Source organism: Tauraco erythrolophus, chromosome 4 (assembly GCF_009769465.1).
Source record: "Tauraco erythrolophus isolate bTauEry1 chromosome 4, bTauEry1.pri, whole genome shotgun sequence".
Classification (NCBI taxonomy): domain Eukaryota; kingdom Metazoa; phylum Chordata; class Aves; order Musophagiformes; family Musophagidae; genus Tauraco; species Tauraco erythrolophus.
The window spans coordinates 41,490,245-41,510,022 of NC_141468.1; the positions used below are offsets into that span (position 1 = coordinate 41,490,245).

At 42.7% G+C, this 19,778-nt stretch overlaps 1 protein-coding gene across 1 annotated transcript in view; it reads right to left on the bottom strand.

The window, feature by feature from the left end:
- The window catches only part of CPM (carboxypeptidase M), a 37,241-nt gene that overhangs the window by 1,456 nt on the left and 16,007 nt on the right, over window positions 1-19,778 (bottom strand). Inside the window, exons 3-7 of the mRNA XM_086610435.1 lie at window positions 14,598-14,695; window positions 5,136-5,308; window positions 1,972-2,156; window positions 1,551-1,721; window positions 588-740 (exon numbers count right to left, since the gene is read on the bottom strand). Coding sequence (XP_086466561.1) covers window positions 588-740; window positions 1,551-1,721; window positions 1,972-2,156; window positions 5,136-5,308; window positions 14,598-14,695 — 780 coding nt within the window. The remainder of the gene's footprint in view (window positions 1-587; window positions 741-1,550; window positions 1,722-1,971; window positions 2,157-5,135; window positions 5,309-14,597; window positions 14,696-19,778) is intronic.

Sequence of the window (19,778 nt, forward strand, 5' to 3'; positions counted from 1 at the left end):
TTCAGTACTGGTTTGGGGTTTTTTGCCTTTTCAAAATTTTTTTTTAAATTTAAAATAAGTCACCCTCTTATCTAGTACTTCCCAATGGCAGAATACCAGCAACCTCTGCTTATGAAGTAGTTTCCCTAAATCCTTACACACCACCTTCAAGGCAGCACTGGCACTGAGCAAAGATAAACCAGCAGTCAGACATTCTGGGCAATAAAATGCGAGATAAGCAACACACGCACACTTACTTAGAGGCCTCTGAAATAAATGACTGCCTCAAAGCTGCTCAGAAAAGCAGACTCCCTGAGCAGGGTATATGGTAAGACAGGCCAGGGGCCTGTCCCTTGCTCCTGCCCCAGCACATTTTAAGCCCCTTGCACCACTGTAGTAGTGCCCATCACCCCACACCTGACACACCTGTAAGTTCTCCTCCTCCCTTACCCACCCCTGGCCTTGTAGCACTTGCTGTTCAGAAGCGATGGCTCTCGAGTTCACACCAGAGCTCCTCACTTCTGAGCTCTGACACTGACCTGAAGAGTTCCCACTTTGCCCACCGGCCTGGCCTCGGCTTTAGCTCCCTGCCCCCTTCACATACCCACCTAGATGTACTTGTTTTATGTATTCGATTAGAGCAACTTTGTTGTCTCTCCAGAAGTCTTCCAGCTGGTCTGCTGGAGGATATTTACAGCATGACAGCTCCAATGTAATTTCAAAACATTGTCCCCAGACATAGTTGTAATCTTGCATTCCACCTTAAAAGGGAAATAAAGCAAACAGTGTTCAGCTGCAAAGAAGCACCAAGTTCAAGCTAGAAGAAAAACAGGAGAGTTAAAATGTTGGTACTTGCATCACACCTGTAAGAAAAGTAATACACTTGTATTTGCTGCCTCCTGTGGAAAACCAACTTAATTACTCCAGTTACTTGTAGAATGTTGTTTTCTAAAGCACAGTGGTGTTTCAGGAAATATGATTATTATGGCTGAGGAAGGGTGGGTCTTTGACTTAAATTCATACAAGCACTGCCAAGTAAATAGGGGCAGGTAAATTCACAGGCTGGCGTAGAGTTTGCCACTGCCAAAGCCATCCTAGGAGTCTTTAAAAGACTTTGAACTCAGACTGTGAAAGCAACACGCAGTACCACAGTACACAGGACCCATAGTCTGTTTGGCTACGCATAAACAGTAAAGAAAACATTTATTTCAATAATCAAACATTTTAAAAAAGGATGATAATGAACAGAAGATTGGTTTTCTTTCTGAAAGGACAAGATCTTGGTGCCAACATCAGTGTGTGTGATCTATAGAGCTATGCAGGCCTGAAGAAAGGGCACAGAAGCAGCCAGACGGCAGACTGCCTCATTCAGTTGTGTAACTGCTGACTGGGAGAGTCTGCAAACACCCATGTCCTGCTTGGAGAATCCACACAAATGCGTTGGCTTACTCCCCTCATCAACCCTCTAATTCTGGGCAAAATCACAGCCCTTTCATCATCAAAGATGGCAGGAGAAAGTGAAAAAACATCATATCTGAAGCAGCCGAAAAAAGTATCACTGACATTCTTACCTTCCAGCTGGTACCAAGAATACCCGTTGGTAATGCCTTCTGGAAAGGTTTGTCTGTTGTCACACCCAGTCCCTTTGTACATGCTGGCGTGGTTGGAAGAATAGGTTTTTGCCAGGTGAATAAAGACATCATCATCTGGAGACCTGCTATAGCCTTTCAAAGAGCCGGTAACTGCAGGATCAAGATAGCCATCGTGTAACTCTCATCATGGGTAAAACATGCAGTGCTGGCTTACACACAGCATAAACATCTCCCAAATAGCCACATCGGGCAGGCAGTTTTGATGGGGTTTATCAAAGTCTGCCCTTCCCAGCTCAAAAGCTGGAAAAACCTTGCAGAAATGCTTAGAAATTTTGCTTTGGTACAGCTAATGTTCTTAAACCGAATTGGCTGTAGAGAAGAAAGTTTGTGACTATCTTACCTGAGTTACCGTTATCAAAGGTGTAACTGGCAACCAGGGCACCTCCGTGCAAGTTTGCTGAAAGAACAAACGTTTCGTTTTTTATCCAGTTCATTACTGCTTGAGTCTCTGGCTGAATGCTGGCGTGGTTATTTTCAAAGGCGTCAGGAAAATTCCTGTTCAGATCTTCTCCATTCTTATTGTACCTTAGAAAGAGAGAAGACATTCCCATTACTGTTTTGCCTATAGACACTTCCTCCCAGTACTTAAGATCTGTGGCACGCTAGTGTCTTTGGGAAATGGGTAAGATGACCATTGCAAATCTTCTCAAACATTAAGAAGATAGACCTTAGTTTGCTTTCTGGCAGCACTGCATGTTTCATAGGACACAATAAAACAATTCTTCTATTGTATTTCAGGTGGAAACAGTGAGTAATATTTAACATGCATATAGCAGGCACCTACACCTACACTTACGTGAATTAGAAAAACCTAAGCCAGAGGAGGAGGATGTTGTCCTTCTGTATGTGTTTGTCATTCATTCATTCATAGATTCATTCATAGATTTCTAGGTTGGAAAAGACCTTAGAGATCATCCAGTCCAACCGTCCCTAATCCCCATTAAACCATATCCCTAAGTAGTTCATCCACCCTATTCTTAAACACATCCAGGGATGGGGACTCAACCACCTCCCTGGGCAGCCTATTCCAGTGGCTGACAACCCTTTCAGAGAAGAAATACTTCCTAACATCCAACCTGAATCTCCCCTGACTAAGCTTATACCCATTTCCTCTTGTTCTATCACCCATCACTAATGTAAAGAGCCCTTCCCCTAACTCCTCACCATCTGTTCTCAAGTATTTGTAGGCTGTAATCAGGTCTCCCCTCAGCCTCCTCTTCTCCAGGCTAAACAGCTCTAACTCCCTTAGCCGCTCCTCGTAAGTTTTATTTTCCAGCCCCTTGACCAGTTTAGTCACCCTTCTTTGGACTTGCTCCAGGAGCTCAATGTCTCTCCTAAAGCGAGGGGCCCAAAACTGGACACAATATTCCAGGTGCGGCCTCACCAGTGCCGAGTACAGGGGCAGGATCACTTCTCTATTCCTGCTAGTTACACTATTCTTGATACATGCCAGTATCCCATTGGCCTTTTTGGCCACCTGGGCGCACTGCTGGCTCATATCAAGCCGATAGTCAACCAACACCCCCAGGTCCTTCTCCGCCAGGCAGCTCTCCAGCCACTCTTCCCCGAGCCTATAGCGATGCTTGGGGTTTTTATACCCCAAGTGAAGGACTCTGCACTTGGCCTTATTAAAGCTCATGCCATTGGCCTCGGCCCAATGATCCAGTCTGTTCAAATCCCTCTGAAGGGCCTCCCTACCCTCGAGCAGATCGACACAGCCTCCCAGCTTGGTGTCGTCCACAAATTTCCTGAGGATACATTCAATCCCCTCATCCAGGTCATTGATAAAGATGTTAAACAGAACTGGACCCAGCACTGAGCCCTGGGGAACCCCACTGGTGACCGGCCCTCCAGCCGGATTTAGCCCCATTTACCACCACTCTTTGGGCCCGGCCATCCAGCCAGTTTTTAACCCAAAGGAGGGTGTGCCTCCTATCCAGGCCAGCAGTTATCAGTTTCTCAACCAGAACACTATGAGAAACTGTATCAAACGCTTTACTGAGGTCAAAGAAAACTACATCCACAGCCCTTCCCTCCTCATCAGGCGGGTCACCCCATCATAGAAGGTGATCAGGTTTGATTGGCAAGACCTGCCTTTCATAAACCCATGTTGACTGGGCCTGATCACCCAGTTAACCTGTATGTGCTCATTAATAGCACTCAAGATAACCTGTTCCATGACTTTGCCCGTCACCGAGGTCAGACTGACAGGCCTGTAGTTCCCCGGATCCTCCTTTCGTCCTTTTTTGTAAATGGGGGTAACATCCGCCAGCCTCCAGTCCAGCGGAACTTCCCCAGTGAGCCAAGACTGCCCAAAGATAATGGACAGGGGTTTGGCAATGACATCCGCCAGCTCTCTCAGGACTCTCGGGTGGATACCATCAGGCCCCATAGACTTGTGGGCATCCAGCCGATGAAGCAGATCCTTGACCCGTTCCTCTTGGATCACAGGAGTTTCGATTTGCTCTCCCTCCCTGCTCTCAGACACCTCCCTGCTCTCTCACACCTGTATAGAAGACTAAGGTCACTACTGGATGTCTGTGTTCCTTCCACTGCTGTCACTTTGGACGTAGAGCAAAAAATTGACTCTAACACAGGATGTATTCTCTTCTCCCTGTACCTGAAGGTGCAGCCTGTGCAAATACCTTCTTCCTTTTTCACTCAAACAGGTCAGGACAGAGAGTAGAGAGGGTATTTAGCATCAGCTGTATTGATTTTTAAACTCAGTTAAACTCTGTCTAGTTTACAGTACGAGGATAAAAAAATACCACCCTCCATAAAAGTCCTGTCTATTTGCTGAGAAATGAATTTCCTTCCTGATACAAAGGAGGGCCTACTCTGGTCACCTAGAGAACTAAACTACCTGAACTACCTTTTCACTTGCTTCCGACATTGCCATGGCCAGTGATCCAAGAGAACTTCTAGATGATGAGTTTGCTTTTTCTGCACGTTTCAACTTTGTCCCTTGGCATTTCTTCCCATTCTCTCACTCTCTTCTTCTTCCCTCTTCTAGCTTGTTATACTTTTCCTCCCCTTTTTGGTGTCTGCAATAGTTACATTACAGAACACAGAAGTAGCACAGGGTGCGATGCTAGGCTACATTAGCTTCTGTGTGAGTGTTTTCCCTAGCACTACTGTTAGCAGAGCACCTATTACAGTCCCTGTGGGTGGAGTTTTCATTCTTTTTTTGTAGCACCCTAAAGGTCTAAATAGGTTTTTGTGCTTCTATTTGCAGTCTGTGTCTCCTGGCTAAAAGGTTAGGTCATTACACCATTTTGACCAATTTTCTCTAGCCGCACCACATATAAACACCAGTCTGACTCAGTCTCCCATAAAGTCCATGCCGTAACAGTGCGTCTTCAGAACAGCACAGGCCAAAATTAGCCCTAACACATCCTCTAGACTATCCTCTCCACCAAGTATGATTCAGTCTCTTGGCTACCTCCGATTATTACTCTCCACCCATTTCCTTTACCTACTCCCACTCCCCTAAGCCACCCTTACCTTCCTCGTGTATAATAACAGTCAGGCTCTTCTGTAGCTTCAAATCCATCAGGATTCATTGTCGGCATGATATGAATCCGGGTATTATTGAGTAACCGGGTAATAACTGGGTCACGTCTATAGCTAGTCACCAGGAAGTCTATCAAATGGAGCAGGATTTCTCTCCCAACAGTCTGTAGAAAGAAGCATAGATTTTAAGTCTGCTATGGAAGAAGGAAAAAAAAAAAACCAAAACACAAACCAGAACAAAATGCAGTACCTTGCACTTACAGGTTTTTCTTACTGGATTACACAGACATACAAGGCATACAAAGAGCATTCTGGTCAACACTGTTTTGGTTTATGGTCTCTCCTAAATATATTTAAAGTAATTTAATAGGTGAAAGAAGTCACTGGAGGGCTTTCAAGGATTTTAAACCCACATCAACCAGAGCTGCTTCTGTAATGGGGAACCGACTGTCAGCTGCACTACTTAAATCCTGAATGGATAAGGCACAGCCTTATCAAAAACTAAAACCGCACAGGCTGCCTGTTTAAGATCACATGGGCTTGGAAATGCACCACTGCCTTAGCTCAACTGCGCTGCAGGGTCAGGTCTGTGCTGAAGCCCGAGGGACCCTGGGCCCTGCACCTATGTGTCAGCACTGGGTGTCGCCACTTGCCAGTGGTGGTTCAGGGGAAAGGGACACCTTCCATGTTTTCCAGGGTGCTACAGAGCAGGATTTTTTCTTGTTGATCCCCTTTTATGGGAAATCAGCTTTAATACAGGATCAAGAGAGGCCCCATAGACACTTCTCTTATATTCGCTGTTACGTTGCTCTATTTTAATGCCATGAGCATAGGCATTGGGGAAACCAAACAGGTACATATAAATCCTTAGAAAAAGAGACGGAAAGACATTTGGATCAAGAAAAGGAAGTGGCAGCGAAAAAGCTAAGTGTTTTTGTTCACTTAACTTTGTATAGGCTTGTGAAGGCTGGCAGGACATCTCCCTTCAGTCTACCCCTTCAGATTTCCGGCAAAATATTGGCAAGTTCTAGCTCCAGTAGGTTAAGAACAGTCCTATTCTACCCCAGAAACCACTAGTACGGTGTTCACTGGACGGTACTTTCTAGCAGCACTTTCTATAGCAGTGTGACCTGTGCCTCAAGAGTTCTGTAGGGTTCCCAAGCTCTGGCTGGGATGGGAACAAATCAAGACTTGCAACTAGATGTGCTCTGGAGATAATTTATCTTTACTTTATCTCAAAGAACACAGCCTGGTAAATCACTGCAGGCTCCGGTTCAGAGCTACAGCGTCTCAGTATCTTTTAGAATGAGTCTTGCACCACCAAAGTGGAAATACTGCAAAGAATTATTTTTTTTCTAAAGTGAGGAACATGCAAGTGGCATTACTGGATGAACCGGGTGCCACAGATAAACATCATCTTGCTTTCAGACTAGTACAGGCTAAGGTAAAAGGTAGGTGAAATCAGGAAGAGGAGATGGAATATCTCTCCACAGCTATTTCCTGCACTAATATCTTGTTACATTTTCACATGGGTTCATTTTAAGTGGCAAATCCTGCTCTGGGTGTTGAGGTAAACAGGAACACAGCCACCGTCCAGCAGGAACTGTCTGCAGGAGCTGGGTTGGTATGCGACGGGGCAGGGAGGGCTGGGTGTTAACTGCCATACAGGTTGGGAGCAAACCACCTCCGGCCAGTCAGCCGGCAATTGCTGCTTGTCGCAGGAGAAACAAACGTAAAACCAATGCAGTGCGGAACACAACTCCGCTAAGTTGCGGATCACACCACTGTAAGTGTTATCCTTGAAGGCAGCCACGGTCTCTGAGTTGGTACCTGGCCTTGACGTTTCTACAGGGAAAAGAAGGATCTTTCCCCACCCTGCGCCCAAGCAGATTTGTTCTCAAGTTTTCTAACACTTTTCTGTCAGCTCCTGATGGTCTCCTGCAGGCCACCATCCAGTAATCTGTTAGGTGAAGCTGTGTTACACAATGTATTTACTGTCCCAATAACTAAGTGGTTCTTTTTCTAGATGCTATAGCAAATAGAGCCACGAGGCCATGAAGGAGGCCATGAAGATGATCCAAGGGCTGGAGCACATCTCCTAAGAAGACAGGCTGAGAGAGCTGGCGTTGTTCAGCCTGGAGAAGGCTCCAGGGAGAATTTCTAGCTGCCTTCCAGTACCTAAAGAAGGCCTACAAGAGAGCTGGAAAGGGACTTTTTACAAGGGCATGTAGTGATAGGACAAGGGGTAATGGTTTTAAACTGAAAGAGGGCAGATTTAAATTGGATATTAAGGAAGAAATTCTTCACCCTGAGAGTGGTGAGACACTGGAACAAGTTGCCCAGAGGAGCTGTGGATGCCTCATCCTTGGAAGTGTTCAACGCCAGGTTGGATGAGGCTTTGAGCAACCTGATCTAGTAGAAGGTGTCCCTGCCCATGGCAGGGGCGATTGGAACCAGATGATCTTTGAGTTCCCTTCCAACCCAAACCATTTTATGATTCTATGAAATGGGCTTTGATAAGCCAGGAAAAGGTACCTAATTTCCTACATTGCCAGTAGCTTTCAAAACAGCACTTGAGTACATGAAAGCAGACTGCTCTGCAGAGTTGATAAATTTACTCTGTGAAATTTAAGAAGGGATGCAACAGAACCTGTCTTGTACAGGCAGCTCATTTCCAGTTCTGGGTGATAGATATCTTGGGAAGGACATGGTTGCAGGAGAGGGGTGCAGAAAAAAAGGAGACGAGAGAAATCCACCAAATCATGGCCCAGGGCATGAGAGATAAAGCTGGCAGACACAAGCAACAAGAACAGCCCTACCACAGAGATAGCTAAACTACAGGCAAGACTGGACTGCTCTCTGGAGGAACTGATAAAGTGCCTCTGCTCCTACCGTGCTTCTCTTCAGGGCCAGACAAAAGACACTCAGAAAAGAAAGGGTAGAGAAGCAGGAACAGGAAGGGGAAAAAAAAAAAGATAAAGAAAACCAACAAGAAAAGGTGTTGGAAAAGGACAATGTTTATAAAGAATGGATGTTGACCAGTTTTTTGTAAATGACATTCTTTGCACTTAAACAAGAGTTAAACCCAGACTTGCTTACATATACAGTATTTTGAAAACTAACCCTATTTTATAGGACTCCTCATATAGCTGTTGTTGTATCTGAGTACTTAGTACATTAAACAACTCAGCTAATCTCTAACACAGAGAGCTGGTACTTTGATCATTCCTCAGTGAGGGAAGAACGTATGTATTACCACTCTCTTTTGGTGGGGTGACAAGGGGATGATTTTGTTTTGTTCCAGAGTACTCTGCATTTCTTGAGAAAGTACACCTGGAGGTGTTTGAGGGGAAGGAAAAGAAAAGTTTTAGTTTTTGGGAAAGCATAGCTCGAGTTTCGATCAAGCCTTCAGAAGGCATCTCCTACCCAGCCAAGCTTTGCCCTGATTCTAGAGAGGTCAGCTGTACCCATGGAAACAAGTTGACACATATTCATTTTTGCTTTAAATAAAGGATCTAGACACAGTGGAGGTAGGTTGCGGACAGTGAAGTCAAGGATAGACATCTTAACCTGCCTCTAGTCTAATATAAAGATATAGAGAACAGAGGACAGCCTTTATATGCTCTGGGGCTCTGAGAAGACATGACGACTATTTGGTTTTAATTGCAGTATCCCAAGGGCAATGTCCAGGTGCATTGTTTTGCTGTAGCTCAGATGAGAGGCGACACAAAAGCAAAGGAAAACCCTTTCTCCCAGCTCTAGGGACACAGTTAGACATTAAGCTTCTCGGTGCACTTTCAGCTGTCAGCTTCCTTGTGTGCCCCAAAGGGAGAGAGGAAGCAGGAGAGGCTTTCAGTGATCCTCAGGGGAAGCCCTGAATGAAGCGGCATGCATGTGTCAGGGCACGGATTAACACTGTAGAAAAGGGTGTGACTGCTGTTTCTGCAGGCATATCCCTTCGACTTGCTGACTATCACTTCTGGCACAGCTGGCTCAGCACCCTGCTTAGCTACTGAAGGGCTTACTCAAGAAGCCCTAGTGACAGCCAGTTAAAAGATTAAGGTTAGCTCCAATTGCACCTGCACTGTAACACTTACTGCAGCACCCCTGTTTTTAAAACATTTTTGTTACCACATGATAGCAACCTAATACCAAGGGACTATGGGTGGATAGACTCTGCCCATTTTCATGATTAAAATTATTTCCTTAAACATGGCCTGGTTTTTAAGTTGAACTATGTTGAAATAAACATCCGAGCAATCAGGTAGGACCTGTTTCAGAGCAACATGGTCTTGCCAGTCTCCTTGCTCCAGCCTTGACTGCTCTACAGACCTAGCACAGCATACCAGGCACAACCCCACCTAAGGAAGCGGAGTTACAGCAGAGAAATCAATAGTCCACCTTGGTTTACCACTTAAATGCCACACTTACTACATGTTCTTTCTTAACACTTGTACAACACTAATTATTATGCACAGCCTCAACACACCCCACTGTGTTTGTCCTTCTCTAGTAAAATACACCAGTGTTAAAACAACTGTACAAACACAGTTTGGCACACTCTCATTTATTTCTACAGCAGCAGTCACTATGGAAATACAAGAACTACCACATGTATGACAGGGAATTACAGTTCTTTGGTTTATCACTGAAGGAAATGGCAACATAAAAGCCTGGCTCATACCCTGGGCTGTGTGAAAAGAAGCACAGCCAGCAGGTCAAGGGAAGAAGTGATTTTCCCTATTTTGCTCTTACGAGACCCCACCTGGAGTACTGTGTTCAGCTCTGGGGCCCCCAGCATAAGGACATGGATCTGTTGGAGTGGGTCAGAGGAGGGCCACGAAGATGATCCGAGGGCTGGAGCACCTCTCCAATGAAGACAGGCTGACAGAGTTGGGGTTATTCAGCCTGAAGAAGAGAAGGCTCCAGAATACCTTCTAGCTGCCTTCCAGTACCTAAAGGGGGCCTACAGGAAAGCTGGAGAGGGACTTTTTACAAGGACGTGTAGTGATAGGACAAGGGGCAATGGCTTTAAACTGAAAGAGGGGAGATTTAAATTAGATGTTAGGAAGATATTCTTCACTGTGAGGGTGGTGAGGCACTCAAACAGGTGCCCATCCCTGGAAGTGTTCAAGGCCAGACTGGATGAGGCTTTGAGCAATGTGATCTAGTGGAAGGTGTTGTCGCCCATGGCACGGGGATTGGAACTAGGTGATCTTTAAGGTCCCTTCCAACGCAAATCATTCTATGATAAAACCTGCTTTTGAACTAGTGACTGTCATAAGATTTCAGCTCCTAGACAAATTCCACAGGCTTCAGGCTTGGGATTTGGTATGAGAAAAACGTTGATAACATACTGATGTTTATAGTTGGTACTAAGACAGCAAGGACTGTTCAGCTCCCCATGTTTTGCCAGTGTGCAGGCGCACAAGAAGCTCAGAGGGAACATAGCTGGAACAAAGGACCCACAACTCCTAGTTTAGGATTTGAAATTAGGTTTAGGTTTGAGGCCCAAACTGGCCAATGGAATATTCCATATCACGCAACATCATGCCCAGTATATAGATGGGGTTTGGCCGGGAAGTTCATTCTCTCAGATCTCTTCAGGGATCTCACTTGTCCAGATTGTAGTTTCAGAACTTCTCTGTTTCAGGATCACTAGCCAGGACAGGGCAGGCGTTGGTCAGCGAGTGGTGAGCAATTACACTGTGCCTCATTTGTTTGTATATATTGTAATTTTTATATACAGTCCTATATTATCATGATTATAACTATTATTTCATCATTATTAGTTTTATTTTAAGTATTAAATTATTCTTATCTTGACCCATGAGTCTCTGTCCCTTTTCCCCTTTGATTCTCTTCCCCATCTCCCGGGGATGAGGGAGGGTGAGTGAGCAGCTGTGTGGTGTTGAACCGCCTAGGTTAAACCACAACAAAGAGCGAGAAATTCTACACAAGACTCATTAATTTGTTATTTGGTTTTTTTTTAAGCTCAAATTCTATTGATCACAAATAAACCTCCCCAGTTCTCAGCCACACAAGACCAAACAACTCACCATCTCTCAGGAAGCCCTTCCATGGGTATGACTATGTCTATAATGACATGGAAAATAGGATCTACTTGCTTTAACTTAAATCACAAGCCAGCAAGATAAACACATCCTTTCATTTACACTGGCTTAGGCCTATCAGTACAAACTCAGCTTCATGTAATGAAAGAGGCGAAACACTATTACATGAAGAAAAGAAGGCAATCAGAAGTGGATGATTTAGGAGAAAAGGGTTGGTATCAGTATTACCATCCTGGGAAAGAGTTTATCTTGTGATGGCTCAGTCACACTATAGCTGCAGAAATTTAAGGAAGACAAATACTTAATACATTAAAGGGAACAAACAGAAATACACATATTCTGCACTTTGTTCAGACATGCTTTTCCTTAAAGAGTTTTCCTGCTGGAAACATGGTTTAGGAACAGTCTTCTAATTAGATCCTATTGTTCAGTTGTGTAGATTGGACTCAAGCCACTTCCACAGCTGGCCAAAAGGTGAAATTCCTGCTCCATTTATGACTTAGGAATGTTTAGGGGTTTGATTGTGGTCAGTCTTAAGTGGAATGAGTTTCCTCCTCCCCCCAGAGAGAAATGTGTGAGCGTATACACTGAGGAAGAGAAGATCTTTCAAGTAAGAGTACAAGCCTGGGACAAGAGAGGCTGCTGCCTAATTCCAAATGAGAGCTGCTCCAGAACAGCAGGCAACCTCTCCCTCGTATTCCTAGGTGCAGACTTTATTAACATTTCACAAGCTTATGCATTTTGTGCAGTTTATTAGTGCCATTTTGATTAAAGTCTCACACAGCTGCAAGTGACTGAACTACCTCTAATTATTAGTTTTAATCTGGCTTGGGTTAAACAAAAAGTACTGCTAAAAATGATGTCCAACTTCTTACAGGCACACAAAGAATGGGAGAAGTCTTTTGTTGCATCTCTGGGGATATAGGGCAAAAGTTCCCTCTATTTGGCAATGGTGATCACAAAATAAAATCATTTAAACCTTGGCTGGTCATGTCTTACAGTATTAAGAAAAATTAACCTAATTAATAACTCTTTCCAGTTCTGAAAAAAATATTTTCTAGTATTGTACACTCACATTATTTTACTAGGACTTCCCTGTTGGGCAGCTTTCCAAATAACCTAACTTTTCCTCCAGCAGCATGTGTGAATAGCCTGCACACGTGCAATTCAGGCTCTTCCCCAGTTTTTAGGTTTTAAGAGGAACCAGTCAGCTGAGTCAAAAAAAAACAAACCAAAAAACATAATTTGTGTGATCATGACAGGTCTGAAGGGCAGTATCACCAAACAACACTTGAGAACTGAACTTTTCTTATTTTGTACCATTTATGGAAAGCATCACCGAAGCACAAAAAACGACCTAACTAGATCAATGAAGCCATAATCCTGCAATTTTAAGTTAAGAAAGACTGCAGAACACAAGTTGAAGCTTGTCATATAGTTAGTGCAAAACTTATCTGCTTAATATATTATAGGGGTAGTTGAATCTTTCCCTAATGACTAGTCCAGTAGAATGTTAGATTATGGGAAAAAATATTCAAGTTCTCCAATGCTTCTTTGTATGAGGAATTCATTTCCTGCCATCTGAAATACATTTATGGTTAGATAAGAAAAAACAAACACCAATTGTGCATTATATCCTTACATAATAAAAACATAAGGCAAAGATCATCATGAGGGCCTGAAAAGCAGGAATAGTTCTATTTCCAGAATCTTCCCTAGGTGCATACTTGACCTAATGAACAAGCTCGAATGTACCATGGCACTTACTGCTACATAGTACCTAGGCAACTCAAGGACAACCCTGCCCAGACAAACTCAGACACAGTGCCAGATACTTTAAAAAAAAAAAAAAAAAAAAAAAAAAAAGTTGCCTCATTTCCTCACAAAGTCAATATGAAAATTTAGATCCTAGGCAGCGATCCAGGTTGTCTGCTCTCCAGCAATTCCTGACCCTGTGGATATGCAAACAGGGCATGTCTCCATATCAAAGCTCCTTACGCACATCCGGCTGGGCAGTGATAATGGCAGGAGTGCTTCATAGTGAAGGTTTCAATAGGAAGAGTGGCCCTCTGCAATCCAGTAATATTGGACTTGAAAGCCGGGACATTCTGGATGAGATCATATCCTGCCCTTCATTTCTTTCCCACCAAAGCTGGGTCATCTGTAGCCATAGGTTTGCAATTGCCTTCAGCAGTCTGTAGGGATTGCCGTATGGAGCCTCAGTTCCTAGGCACCCTGGCCTACCCTGCTGACACACACCAGGTTTTAGGAGCTGCAAACCCTATCTTGGGCATCCAGTAACACATGTACCCATTTGAAACCATGAATCAGCTTCCTCCCACATAGAGTTAAATTCCAAAGCAGTCAGACTCCCAGCAGCACTTTGAGCATAGCCACTGTCAAACAAGGTGAAACTAGTCTAACTTGGGGAAAATTCTTGGCACATAATGTCACAAGTGCCTGTAGGCGTGCAAGAGCTCACGCACAGTAACAGCAACAGCTTGTGATATGTTATACATTACACAGGATACACTTCCAACTACGCCTATTTTTCTTAGTTTTGGGAATTCACAGCCTAGCATATATATAAATTTTGCCTTTTCTGTTGAACTACTTACCTTTCACATTAAAGACTGCATAGAAATAGATTGTGTAGTTTAAACTTATCCTGAATATGACTAATACAAGCAGGCAGAGCTAAAGAATAAGGGAAATAGAAAGTAAGGAAAGATCAGAGAAGAGTGAAGCTTTGAGTCTTTCTGTTCCAGAGTCACGTACTACACCAGGAAGGCTCATAATCACAATTTTCTCCTTTATCATTACTAAGTGGGCATTCTTTCCAGAGCAAGTTAATCCTGAAACTGCTTTTTGTTTCGTACTCACTGTGTTATCTCAGGTGAATCTAAGTATTCCTAGCTTAAGGTTCCCAAGAGACATTTTCTTTCTAGACTAAATAATTCGGGGCTTTGCAGCAATCATCATTCAGTCTTAGGATGTATTTTAAGAGTTCTATCAATCATACTTCATGCCCAGGCAATAATAACATACAAGCAAACTACTGCATCTGACTCATTGCCAGGAAAGTTAAAGCTTTATTCACATGGAAAAGACAAAGCTTTTATTCATGTGGAGAAGACAAAGCTCTCTACTTGAGAGGTCTTAGGTGTAGGATTCTCCACCATGATGCAAGGTCTCCTAAAGTCCTTCCACCAAAACAAGGGCACTTTACTTTGAAATTCCTCAAAAAACCAACATATGTTTGGTCCTCTTTGGAGTATGACATACCTGAACAATAAGCAGCACACGTCTGAGAGAAGTTCACTTGAAATCTCTGGTAAGGGTATTTGGTATAAATGACATTGTAAAAGTTGAAACGTACCTCATCCCCATGCATATTAGCAACATACTTGAACTCTGGAATGCCAATCTTATGATGGGTTGGAAACCTTCCCAGAACAAGAACCCACAGGTCTCTACCTTTAAGAGGGGAAGGGGAAAAGACATTTTTTTAAACAAGTGTAAAATCATACAAACCTTAGAGGAAAAAAAAAATTAAATGAGTTGGTCATTAAGACCACTGTACAAATTCTCATATTTCATTCCTGCCCGGTCCGTTCTGTATACGGCATATCAAACTAGACTGTGGGGTTTTTTTTATTCTATGAGTACTTGTTAAATTAGTTATAGGAATAAATGTTTTGCCTTCTGACCAAAAGCATGTAGTGAACCCTGCAATTTCAAAAGCATTTAACCAGTGCTAGAATTTTTTTTCTTTTTATAATAAACATTTTTCAAATCAAGTTTAGCAAGCAAGATCTTGTCAAGCAACTAAAGAATATTTAAAATAAAAGACACTTTTCCCCTCAAAATAATAAATCATAAAGGTTTTCTGAAGTATCTACAGAAATTTTCATTATCACAAAGAAAAAGCATCTTTTTTGTATTAAAGACAACACAGAAAAGCTCAACACATTCATAAGTTACTGCTCAGAAAACAGGAGATACGGGGCGAAGCTGTATCAGAGACATTAAAAAAAAAAATCAGCAGGGAAAGAATTAATAGCTACAGAAAGAGTATTAGTTGGGACCACTAAAGCTGCACAGGAAGCTGAACTTTAAGTAACAAAATAACCATTTGGAAGTTCTTATTTTAGGGGGCATATTTTGTTATTATTTTTAGTGATACTGTGGCATTTCAGATCTCGTCTGCAAACCTATGGCTCCCACTAGTCTGCTCAATGAGGTAGAAAGCTCTAGTTTCAGTAGGTGGCAGCAACCAAACTGGACCAGTTCCTTTATAATAGCCTATAAACTGCTAATATCCAGACCTTGCATGCTTGCTGCCTGTCCTCAGCTCCCACACAGGGCTTGCTGGGGCCCGTGAGCTGTCTCAGAGGAGCACAGCTGTCATTGTTACTTATAGGAAAGAGGAATGTAGGTGCTGCTATATGCAGTACTATAAAAAGCATTATTTCCTAAATCTTTGTGGATCATCAAATCTGCAGTAAATAAAACCCTGAAGCGTAACGATTTCCCACAGGTGAAAGCCATGACCCTCGTATAGCTGCAGTGAGCCAGTCATGTAGCTAGAAAGGAAAACAAAAAATGCTTTGGCAACTACACTGCTTTCTGGAATGGAAAAAAAAGTTGAAGAGGACAGAAGGAACACTACAAAATGCACTGGAACAACTGCAAGACAGGTAAAACTGAAGTCAGTGGTTGCCAAACTACATTCTCACTTAACAGGTGGAATCAGAGTCCCAGGCTTCGGATCAAGAAGCCTCAAAATAGCACTGAGAGCAGACAGATTCAACAAGAAGTGGTGTCAGGGTCCTCAAGTTTTACACAATCACTCTAGAAGACATTGGTGTTCAAGCCTTATATCCATATGTTAAGCACAAAGTTATGAGGTGTTGCTACTGACTCTTTCATTAAAGGACAATGTGAACAAGCAATCCATACTTTTAAAAGTAAGTTCTCAGTAAGAGCTTTGGTGAGAAAGTTAGTTATTTGGCTTTGTTGTATGCAGAGCCACTGTTTCATCAAAAAATAAAACAGTCTGACTTCTCTAAGTCTAGACTATTAAAGAGTGGAGAAACCAGAGATGCTAGCTTTCAAACACATCCTTCTTCAAAAAGGAAGGAGAAAGAAACACCAGTACCCACTGCTCCAGCCCTTCTCCCCTCCAAAACCTCCAGAGGTCCCTTCCAACCTCAACCATCCTGCGATTTTGTGAAAACAGAGAACAAATCTTACTGCAGTAGTATATGTTTAGAACTGAAAAAATCCTAGTAATAAAAAAAAAATGCTACTTTTATTCATAATAAAGCATGTACAATCTCAACTTAATTTCCATGTCTGCAACGTGTCATTCTCTCCATGGTTGTATCCAGTGGCAACCTACACTGAAGTACCAAAGAAGTCCTTCCAGAGTCCTCCTCTGATTTTTTTGTCCTTACATTCCCCTAAGCCATTCTGCCCAGGTTTCCTTTTCTCTACTGGGAGGAAATTTCAGACATCCCTCCTTGGTGCCCAACTTGTCAGTTGCCATATGGACTGCTGCACCAAGAGGAACACAGCTGCTTACAGCTGCAATTGCAGCCTTTCTGCCACAGCCCAAATTTACGATGACTACCGTGAACCTACAGTGTGCAGTTTCCCTCTCCAGGGATTCATCAGATCAAGCCACAATGCCAAAGAGCGCATCCACCACCTAAAAGACAGCGGTGAAATTATAAGATTAAGGTAGCAAAGGACCTTATTGAAGACCTGATGGCATCCCAGCTCTCTCCCCAATGGAGGTGGATACAGCTAAACTGTAAAACACTACGGTTTCCTACAGAGGATACATATGCCTTCTATAAAGTTATAAATTCATTCAGCCCTGGCACTGCCCATTATCAGCATGAGTACCAAGTACACAGACAGGGCTTAAAAATATCTTAGAGCCAAGAGGTTCAGTGAATTACATGTAAAAAGCCCTTTCAGAGCGAGTGAAACAAGTGCCAATTAAAAGCATTAGTTTCCTCAAATCCTTGATGATTTCCTATATAAGCACAAAGCAGTGACCTAGAAGGTAAGATAGCTCAGTACAAGATCAGGACATTAAACCAACCAATATATTTACTACTTTTATATTACCTTTCTGTACATAATTATCTAATATATAAAATACCCAACCAATAACAGCAGCCAAATGATATTGCAGTCCATGGAACATGAAGAAGTGTCTTATTTCACAAATAACCAGACATTAAGATTAGCCCTGGGTTTTATTTGAATGGAAGCAGATCACAAGAGCTATTTCAAATCCAACTGTAAGCAATGACAACATCCACATCCATCACATACAGACTTTTTAGAGCATCTCGTGAACTGATATAGAACAATGCCATATTCGTTACCCACTTCTCCACAGCAGCACTAGCACCAATTCAGTGCTACATATACACTAAAGCAACACGAGTCCAAGCACAGCTAAAATGCTATATATAGTTGATTCTGTCATTTAAGACTTTCTACAAATAATATTATATTCTGGTTTCAAATTAAAAAAAAATTTCCAATGCCTTGCCATCAGTAGTGCTTATTCCTGCTGCTTTCACTGTGAAATTACACTCATGGGAAACACAAGGAAGAGCTAAGTATAGACTAGCATTTAGTACTGATTTAAATGGCTCTTTCCAACATTAGTATTTAGACTGTTTATAGTTTGTGTGAAGGCCGTCTAAATGATAAACACTCCCATGGACTGAGACACCAATTATTTCCTGGCATTTCCAGCTCATGAGAAGTATTAAACCTACCATTAACAATTAAAATAAATTCCTGGGTCTGCTCAGCCTGCATTACTGGATAGTGTACCTATGAGGGATGATGTAAGATCTCTGTCCGTACAGCAGTAAGTTACTGCATATAAAAAGATTCAGCATACAGATAAAGTTTCCTTTAATCAGTAAAGCCTAGAGTTGTTTCTGTACCTGAAATGAACAGCTAAGCTACCTCCCATGCTTTGAATCAACTGAATGTACATCAAAAAGCCATTTCTCATTGCCAAACCAGAACTGACTTCAACTAATTAATTAACTATATTTCAAGTAATCAAGACAAAGGTGTGTTTCTAACTGTGTGTCTCAGGACAAGTAACAAGACTTGTCTTGGAACAGAGCGAGATCACACAGCTTCTAGTAAAATGAGCAGTCCTTTTTTTTTATATTTTCTAGCATTGCCATGGTTCATAGCATATCAGTTCTAAACAGATCTATGAAAACTGGGAATTAAGATGGAGAAATAAGATTGATCTCCAGATCTAGTGGGAAAGAAACCAAATCATTTGTAGATGTTGCAGTTCAGATTGCACTTCCTGGTTGGTTTTTTTTGTTTGCTTTCTGTTCTGAAATTTATTTCTACTTTTCTTCACTCTGTTCTTTACAGCTTAATTCATGAAAAAAGAACTGTTGTAATTTCAAAGAGGATTATGGCTAGGAAATGAAGTCAAATGACTGGGCAACGCACCAGACCCACTGTCAGTCCCCCTTAGGGCTAGGCTACAGATTCAAAAGCTTGCACAGAGGTCCAATTTGACCCAGAAAAAGCAATATGCTGACTACAGTACTCCTGGGCTGGCCATGTCTTGCACATTGACTTCATGGGTAGGAACTGCAGTAATGCTCATCAATGTTAAGGCAGTCCCTACGTAGAAGCGCACAGGACAGAGAGAAGAGGAAGCAAGATTGACTCTCATTAGAATGCAAGGTCCAAGAACAATTTAATCACAGAAACAATCACAGAATCATAGAACAGTCCAGGTTGGAAGTGATCTCAAAAGATCATCTGGTCCAACTTTTCGTGGGAAATGAAGCTTAGATGAGATTATCGAGCACCCTGTCCAATTGCATCTTGAATATCTCCAGTGATGGGGACTACCACATCCCTGGGGAAGTTGTTCCAGGGAATGATTTTTCCAACTGTAAAAAATTTCTTACTTGTATTGAGATGAAACCTTTCCTGATGCAACTTGTATCCATTGCCCCTTCTCTTTTTCCACATGGGTCCTTGTGAAGAGAGAGTCTTCATCCTTTTTGTAGCCACTCTTTAAGTACTAGAATCCTGTGATGAGGTTACCCCCTCAGCGTTCTCTTCTCCAGGGAGAAAAGCCCAAGCGCCTTCAGTCTTTCCTCACAGGGCAGATTCTCCAGCCCTTTGGTCATCTTTGTGCCTCCTCTCCGTACTCTGGACCCTCTCTAGTTTGTCTACATCTTCCTTGAATTGTGGGGACCAAAACTGGATACAGTACTCCAGATGCAGCCCGAGAGCACTAAGTGGGATGATCACATCTTTATCTTGGCTAGTAATGTCCCTGCAGATGCAGCCCAGAATCCGATTTGTCTTTGTTGCTGCAGCGGCACACTGCTGACTCATGTTCAGCTCATTGTCCACCAGGACTCCAGGTCCCTTTCCACAAGGCTGCTCCCCAGCTACACAGATCCTAGCCTGCACCAGGCTCTTTGGTTATTCTGTCTTTATTAAACTTTATATTGTTCCTGCTAGCCCACTCTTC